At 42.3% G+C, this 9,022-nt stretch overlaps 1 protein-coding gene across 1 annotated transcript in view; it reads right to left on the reverse strand.

The window, feature by feature from the left end:
- Window positions 1-5,994, reverse strand: part of LOC142147615 (AP-1 complex subunit mu-1) — a 72,969-nt gene extending 66,975 nt beyond the window's left edge. The window contains exon 1 of the mRNA XM_075204731.1: window positions 5,787-5,994. Coding sequence (XP_075060832.1) covers window positions 5,787-5,828 — 42 coding nt within the window. The 5' untranslated portion in view covers window positions 5,829-5,994. The remainder of the gene's footprint in view (window positions 1-5,786) is intronic.
- Between the last annotated feature and the right edge of the window lie 3,028 nt (window positions 5,995-9,022).

The raw sequence follows: 9,022 nt of genomic DNA on the forward strand, positions 1-9,022 counted from the left end.
ACTAATTTCAAAGAATATATATATTTTGTAAGTATTTTGATTCAAGTATACACAAATGTAATCAATATGAACATTCTCTAAAGTCCCTTCACACAAACATGTCATCAATGAAACAATGCCAGCATACCAGGTTCACCCCAAATGGATTACCATGACAAAATGTTTCATCCTCCCAGTAGAGTTGCAAAGCTTGGGGCAAATCTGGTACCAATCACTGTAATTATCGATTTTTCATACAGAAAGAAGGTAAAGTGGAAATAATTTTAAGTGAGAATGAATGAGATGCCCTCTGTGACTGGATCACATAAATAACTTATGGTGTGAATTTATTTAAAAGAAATAGCGCGGGGCGCTTATTTATATAAATTGCCAATCCACTTATTTTTAATATTGTGTATATTTTGAGATAGGAAATCGTTATTTCTGAGACCAGGGTAGAAAATGTGTTTTTTCGGTTTAGCCTCTCTAGAGGAAATGCATTATGTCTGATGCATATATCTCATACAATGAGCCTTTGTTTACAAAGCCTTTGGTGTATTGTGATGTGGGGGAAGTGGCTTGGAAGTGGGGTTTTTGTTGTTCTGTGGAAATGTGTATTTGGCAACTGTCTGAAGAAGGTATTCATGTCAGATAGACCTTTTGACTTGCTAGTGGGTCTCCTGCCTCTGAAATAAAAACCAGGAAACCACAGCAAGGTTTTTAAGTATTTCATAACTAAGTGAAAATATTAGTGGCTTTGCAATTCATATAAATCCATGTTTGTGTAAATAGGTTATATCCTGATGCTAAAACTAGCCTGTATCTAAATTGTATAAAAGGCACTAGATTGTATTGGAAACTTGTGTTTCTGATTTCAACATCTGACCAGATTACTGGTACCTCTAACCAGCGAGAGCCAATAAACATCTTGCTTCAAAGACCTGCTTGAAAACATCTTCAATATTGCTGTTATGACTTGCCAAGCTCTCTGTCAGAGTAACTAGATAGATAGTTAGCTAGGGATAGGTAGGTAGTTTGGTAGGTATTAGATAGCCACTTGGGTGTTTAGATAGGTAGTTAGTTTAGTTCTTAGATAGATAGTTTAGGTAGATTAGATAGGCAGATAGATTAGATAGGTCTTAGATAGGGTGTTAGGTCTGTTCTCTGTCAGAATCTGCCCTCATTCATGCTGTGATTGCTATGTAATGCCTCTCACCTGGCCAGCCTGTTTCTCTGAGCTCACTCACCTGGCTCCTCATTATTACTTGCAGCCTATTGGTTCTACTCTCCTTAAATAGCCTGCTAATCCTCTGCAGGATTGTAGGCAATACATTTACCATAGTCTTCTGCTCCCGTGTGTTTTCCATGTTGCCTGTTCCTGTCGTTTCCTGCAGGCTTAGTGTATCCCGTGTACCAGACCATTCCCGTTCCTGTCTACTCTTCATTGGATTTGTGTAACGACTCGGCTCTGCTTTAACTCTTCTCCTGTGTTGATATCCCGTGTACCAGACCCGATTCTGTTCCTGACTATTCTACTCACCAGTTCCAGTCTACTATCTCCTGGACCCCAGTAAAGATGTGCTCCCAGGCATTGCTCCAGCGTGATCTGCAGCTCCTCTGCTCATCCTAACCTTATACGGTGACACAGCCCCTGCAGCATCTCTGCGCTCAGATTTCTATAATCTTCCACCGGCTCCGGACTCAACCTTACCACAGGTACTTTTGACTGTTTACATATATCACTGTGTGCATGCAATTGTAGTTACCCCTGGCAACCGCCTAAGAACGGTTTCCCCTTAAATCTCCGGACTCTCACCGGTACTGTGGCTTGTAGTTACCCTTGGCTACTGCCTACGTTCAGTGTCATCATCTTTACCTATCACTGCAAGTTCCGTTCCTTTCCGGACAAGCACCGGTACAGAAGTTGCTGTGTAGCAAGGGACTTCTCTATCAGCTGTTCCTATATTTATTCCAGTGGCCACGAGCGATATATCAGTCTTGACACCATCCACTCGGTGTCTCACCTGACTCCCTCCTGCACTTCCTACACTACGGCCTCGGTAACTCTATTCCTGGGTTCTCCCCAGCCAGTGCACATTTCACGACCCTCTGTCTGTCTGCAGCCAAGTCTGTCCCCACCACTAGGGGCAACAGTGAACACCAGACTTTCGGAGCAGACTCCGAGTTTTGCTGTACTGGCTGGAGGGGTTTCTAACAATTGCTGTATTCCTGTGACCTGCAGATTAGAACCCAACTCTAATCCGTTCTCCGGCTGTCTCTGAGGTTTGGACGCAAGCTTTTCCAGTACCACCGCTCTGCCTGCTACCCATGCAGCCCTGGCCAGTGTGATAGGCCAGGGGGATCCATCCACAGCTTCCCTGATCCATAGTAAGAGGTCAGGAGTACCAGCCCAGGTACACCAGCAACGAGATACACTAGCAGTATCAGGAAACCCGTTTCTGGATGCCGCTAAAGGAGTCCAGTGGTGGCAGGCTTTGTAAGCCCCTCCTACTGCGGCATTTGGGATAACGAAATGGAACGGTGGCAAAGTAAGCCCAGCCGGTTCCCACCCAGCAACAACAGACAGGGTAGCATAGGCGGTCCATCCTGTCACACCCTCCAATAGGATTTTGTTTTAAATTTAATTCTATATTTTCTTTAACAAGGAAATTTTCAGTAGCTTTTAGTCCCAATGTGTGCTCAATAATTGTATAGAATGATCAAACATGGGCTTTGACTAGAATACATTCCTGGTCCCAGAAATAGTTTGATCAGAAGTATCTTTTCAGATATGATGTAAATGGGCATCAATAAACTGAAAAATTTCCTGTAATTGAATTAGTCCCAGGCACAATGGGTCTACCAGGTGGGTAGTAACATCCTTGTGAATTTTGAGCAATATCCGTAAAATAGGGTTGGAGATTTTCAAAACATTTAAAAACTCTGTTTCAGAGATGACTCTGGAGGCTTTTAACTGACCAATAAAAAGTTCCATTTTTTTCTGGATAGTGTCAAGATGGTCTTATTTAATTTTCACAAATGTGTTACCATCTTTTAATAACCAATTAATTTTTTATAATTATCTATACCCAGAATTAAAGATCGAACCGGCTTTATCTGCTGGCTTATTAAATACATTTATATTGTTCTTATATAGCTGACATCTCTTTGAGTTTGAGGTTTTTATATATCTTATTTCTATTTATCCCTTTCTTTTTGGTATTTTCATCATTCACCAATTTGCTAAAACTGTTATGAAAACTCCCTCTAATATAAGCGAGTTAGTATTTAGACTTCTCTCTGAACTTAAAACTGGATGTGGCCGCAACATCACACATAGCTGAAGCCTTTTGGTTCAAAAAAAAATTTTTTTTTTTAAATATATAGTTAATTTCATCAGAATATTTTGCAAATCAATGTACAATTCAAAAGAATTATCATACCAGAAGAGGAAATCTTTAATCCTCTTTCCAATATTGAGGTTTCAGCTTCAGTTAAGATATTGGAGCTGAAGTTAAATATTTTAGTATTACTAACCTCATCGCTTTCTTTAATAAAGCTCCTTCATTTGTATAATGATTGTTTCAAAGATTTCTTCCTATTTCCCCTTTTATTCATCTTTCTCTTACATACGGCCCAGATTCTCAAAAGAGAAGGAGAGCACTGTCTCTGAGTAAAGGAATCAAATCTATTATATAGGGATGAATTATTATACACTAGAAATATCAGGCTGCACTCATGATAGACTTTTTTTTTTTTAGCATAAAGCTTAAAATGTCTAAAACTAAGCTCAACAGCTTCCCTCCTACTTTAGTCTCTGATCTCCTCCCCTCTCCTATCTCTCTCACCATGGACAAGACCACAATCATCATCATCATTTATTTATATAGCGCCAACATATTCCGTAGCGCTTTACAATTGGGGACAAACATAGTAAACTAATCACCAAACTGGGTAAAACAGACAAAGAGGTGTGAAGGCCCCACTCGCAAGCTTACAATCTCCTCTGTTTATTAGGTCTGCTACCTGAGTGTCACCCATGACTGCACCCTCTCCTTTCACATCACATAATCAGTCTTTGCCCAGACCTGTTGCTGCCACCTTCAAAACATTGCCAGGATATGACCCCTTCTGATCCTTTAGTAATTTCATACACTTCATTTTTGACTCCCCAGTTTGCCAAACCCTACACTGGCTGCCCAATCCCTATAAGATCTAATTCAAATTCCTAACCCTCCCCTACAAAGCCCTCAACTACTCCTCTATCTTCTACATCTTCAACCTCAGAACACTTTCCACTCCTTCCTGCTGATCTGCTCTGCCAATGACATATGCTGCAGCACCCCACTGATAACCACATCCCACCCCAACACTTCTCTTGTGCCACTTTCCACTTATCAAAAAAGCTTCCACATCCAATCACAATCTCCACCATCCTTTATGAAAGCTTAACAGTCTCCCACCTAATTCCACACTCAATGACCTGACCCTGTCTGTCATACCCTTTCTCACAGTCCCTCTCCTAACTGTAAGCTCTCACATGCAGGGCTCTCTTCTTAAACATCCATGTGGTCTTGCATTAAGCTTCTTGCATGTTCTGTATTATACCTTACATTTCTGCAGTACCTTCACTATATGTCTTTTATATTATTGCATTTATGCTTCTTCTACATTCTGTAGTTTGCTTGTTAAGCCTCTACATTTTATGTACTATGCTCTATATATACACTGTATGGTGCTGCAGAATTGTACAACGCTTTATAAATAAACAATAATGTGTATTACAATATGCTCACTATTAACTATTAAACAAAGTGATCTGACTAATATACAGCACACCCACTTTATAACACCACACAGAATTATTGAGTAGACATCTTTATTTATGATACTTACATGGATTGTCAATGTATATATTTTTATTATCCCTGCTTAGAAACACACATTGGGGCTTTTGATAAATTGACCCCACAGTGTGTAGGTATGTTTCACACACCCATGGACAACCTTCTGCCTGACTAACTGCTTTGGATGCATTTCAGGAAGGGAGAAATCATTTTCTGAATGCTGTTTTATCTTTTTTTCTGGATGCTAAAGATACCTTTATGAAGCAAATGTAGCACTATGACAAACATCCAAACCTTTTGTGTAAGCAAAGCTTTTGAAATTGGGAGTTTGAGAATAGTGTTGGTAGTACGTGTTTTAAGAGATCTTCTATTTGCAAAGACATTTACTCAAATAAGCAATCCAAATAATTATACAGTACAAACTCATTTCTTTTTATAGAACACCTTTGTTAGCTTGTGTTTGTTATTTTAGCTAAGCATTTTAACAAACCTACACAGCAAGACAAGACCACTTGACCCATTCATTGCTAAAACCAGAAATGGGGAATATGTAATTAAAGTACAGGTCGTGTGGTTTAAAATAAAATATATGAAGACATTAAAATCGCATCTCAATAATGAAAGTCATTTTATATAAAACTCCCACTTCAACGCCTTTTCTTTACATATGTTTCATTCTTTAAGTAGCCTACTATGCAAAGTAGTATACGCTGCACAATCTGTCAGTTTAAAGATTAGGGTTACTTAACCTGGACTAAAACGCTGCATACACTATGCCGGCCTGGTCAAGCGCAGGCATCAACCATGCTGGTTACAGGACATTTTACACATCAACTTGCAAAGGCAGAGGGGAAGTTGCTGAGAGGCTGAGGCCAGCATCTGACAGCTCCCCCCACCCCAGGGCCTGTAATTCTCACACCCAGCAGCTCACTATCAGACCGAGATGTGAGCGCCTCTTACCTTCCCCTTCAGGTCCAGCACATAGACCGCACTCGCCGACATTTTCCCTCCGCAGCCTATAAACTCCCAAGCGATCACAATGTCCGTCCTCAGCCTTGGATCATCCCGTTACACTTCTGTATAGCGGTCTGCACTTAGAGGAAGCGTACTCACATCCCTTCCGGGCATCATTGTGCTCTCCACCACTAAGATGGCGATATGAGAACGATATCCCACTCGCCATCATTTGTGTAGCAAAATTACGTTCCCTTTCCAAGATGGCTGCCTCGGCGCACTATAGGCAAATTAAAAACTCGCCTAAAATAGAACTAGAATATTTTTTGTAAATGAAAAAAGACAATAAAGAGCAGCGACACTGATAAGAGAGAGAAATATGAACACATTTGGTTCATATTCGGTGATATGTCATTATTAGTTTCCTTTGCTTTTTTCTGATGTGTATGTATAGCCAACATATAATACACAACATATTCCATAATATGGCCCTGTTCTAAACAGCTCATTATTTGTTCTTATTGTAAATACGTATATTTAGTTACTATTTATTATCAGGAAAGGGTTGATTAGGGCTTATTTATTAACATTGCATTTAGGTACAAATTTTGCTGGAGGTTGTGTACGCCATACTTGCCCACATTTTAGACATCCCCGTGGATGAAGTGATGATGAAATTCACCCGCTGTGCAATTAGGCAAATTACATTTAGGCAAATTACATAAACGCAAAGTTTTCATAAAGGCCCCGCCACTTCACAAGAAAGAGAAGAGTCCAGGAGGGTGCCATACTCCTACTGGAGGACTCACTGAAATTCGAGAGTCTCCCAGAGATTCTGAGAGAGTAGGTAAGTATGATTTATGAAGTATACCTGTTGAGTACAGTAAAACACCTTAGGTGGTCCACTCAGCGCACTTTAATATGCACACATACTGCTCTTTGAAGATGCCTCTGAACCACAGAAGCTGCATGGGTGTGGTGGAAAGTTCTGTAAACATAAAATTAAATGCCAAGTTCTTATCGCTTTAGTAAACACCCCTTTCAATAAAATTATTTTTTTCAACTAAAATACTGCTCAGTTTAGCCTCATTTTGGCTTAAATTAATCATAAAAATGAGGGGGACTGGCATTATTATTATTATTATTTTTTTATTTATAGGGCGCCACTAGGTGTCCGTGGCGCCGTACAGGGACAAACAAAATTACAATACAAGGTGAGACAGCACAGTGCAGTAAACAATAATCACAGTAACTCAATGAGCTCAACGCTAGGGTAGGGGGAGGGGAGAGTCCGCATACGACGGAGCCCAGAAGGGAGGGTACGGGTGACAGGGAAACTCCCAGAGAGAGAGGAGGGAGCGAGAGGGGATGGGGGGGAGGGGGGGGGAAGAGGGTCCTCGAGGAGGAGGGCTGATAGCTGGAGAGCAGAGTTAAAAGTGGTGGAGACAGGAGGAGAGATGACCCTGCTCAAAGGAGCGTACAATCTAAGGGGCGGGGTAGACAGACAGATAGACACAGGGGAGGGAGAGAAGGAGGAACGGAGGATAACTATGAGGGAAGGGGAGTGAGGGGGAAGAGGCAGAAGAAAAGGTAGGAAGTTAAGTGGGAGACTGAAAGGCTTTAAGAAAAAGGTGGGTTTTTAAAGCCCGTTTGAAACTGGACAGATTAGGGCAAGTTCTGATGGAGGGAGGGAGCTTGTTCCAGTGGATGGGGGCAGCGCGGGCGAAGTCTTGGATACGCGCATGGGAGGAGGTGATAAGGGGGGAAGAGAGGCGACGGTCATTGGCAGATTGGAGGGGACGGGATGGAGCATGAATAGAGAGGAGGGTGGAGTTGGCGAGGGCCATGTATGTAAGAGTGAGGAGCTTGAAGAGGATTCTGTAGGGGAAGGGGAGCCAGTGAAGGGATTGGTAGAAGGGGGAGACAGACGAGGAGCGGCGAGAAGGGAAGATGAGCCTAGCGGCTGCGTTAAGTACAGAACGAAGGGGAGCGAGATGAGATTGGGGGAGGGCAGTGAGGAGGAGGTTACAGTAGTCCAAGCGTGAGATAATCAGAGAGTGAATAAGACATTTGGTGGCATCTTGGGAGAGGAAGGGCCGGATGCGAGCGATGTTACGCAGCTGGAAGCGGCATGATTTAGCAAGAGAGAGAATGTGGGGGCCAAAGGAGACATTATGATATTTGGCAATTGTGTGTATGTGAAAATTTTCTTACATTGCTTAGAGTGCGCCTGTAAATGCAGTTTTTGACAATGTGCATCATAGCGTTGCAAAACTGGACCCATTAAAAGTATAGGAAGAGGGGTATAGGCCAAACAACTGGCGTCCCACACCGTGCACTAATGAAGAGAAACTCTGAAACAATTATTTGGCAAAAAATGTTTTGGTTACAGCTTTATTAAACACTTTCCAACTTGTATTTGTCAGACAAGCGGTGTGAAAGGCTAATAAAATATACCAATTTTTTTTCCAGTTCTATCTAGAAAATAGGATGTGTTCTGCCCAGAGCTGTAACTTAGAATTCTAGAGTGTGGGGCGAGAAAGACAAATGCTGCCCCCCTAGCCCTCAATTTTAACCAAATGAACCTAAAATATGCCTAAATTGCGCCCCCCTTCAGCCCTGCGTCCTGGACGGTCGCCCCTGTTGCACAGCCCTAGTTACGGCCCTGGTTCTGGCTACTATGTAGGCACTGCAACAACGTCCTCCGGAGACCAGTCACTTGGCATAAATCACTCTCCAATTGCTGAAACCAGGCACACTACCCGTATTGACCCAACTGTTGTAGCTGGAGCCAGACGTGCAGCCATCTACCCAGGGTGGTACTGCACAACCCTGTTGACTCCCCCTTTTCTATGCCTTGCTCGCCACTCTTCCGCCAAGCAAGGTCCTCATGACCTCTTCCATGTGGACAGAAGCCCCCCAACTGCTGTGACCTCCTGCAACAACAACCTCTCAAAATCCTCCTGCACATTATTGTTATACAAATTAAGTGTAACATCTGAAAGGTGCACCCATCACTCCTATAAAAACCTGCACATTAACCCCAATTTGCTTCTGCTGCTGCTGCCACGGGAGGTAATAAACTTGGCAATAGCAGGGTTCACTTTCTTATCCTATCAATTCCTGCCCCTGACCACACAGCAAACTACTCCTTTCACAACTTTCTCCACTGCCGAATTCGCATTTCTATGTGTCTCATCTATTGCGGGACTGCCCTTTGGGTCATGCCACTTAATCTTTGA

The sequence above is a fragment of the Mixophyes fleayi genome, chromosome 1, assembly GCF_038048845.1.
Source record: "Mixophyes fleayi isolate aMixFle1 chromosome 1, aMixFle1.hap1, whole genome shotgun sequence".
NCBI classification, from domain to species: Eukaryota; Metazoa; Chordata; class Amphibia; order Anura; family Limnodynastidae; genus Mixophyes; species Mixophyes fleayi.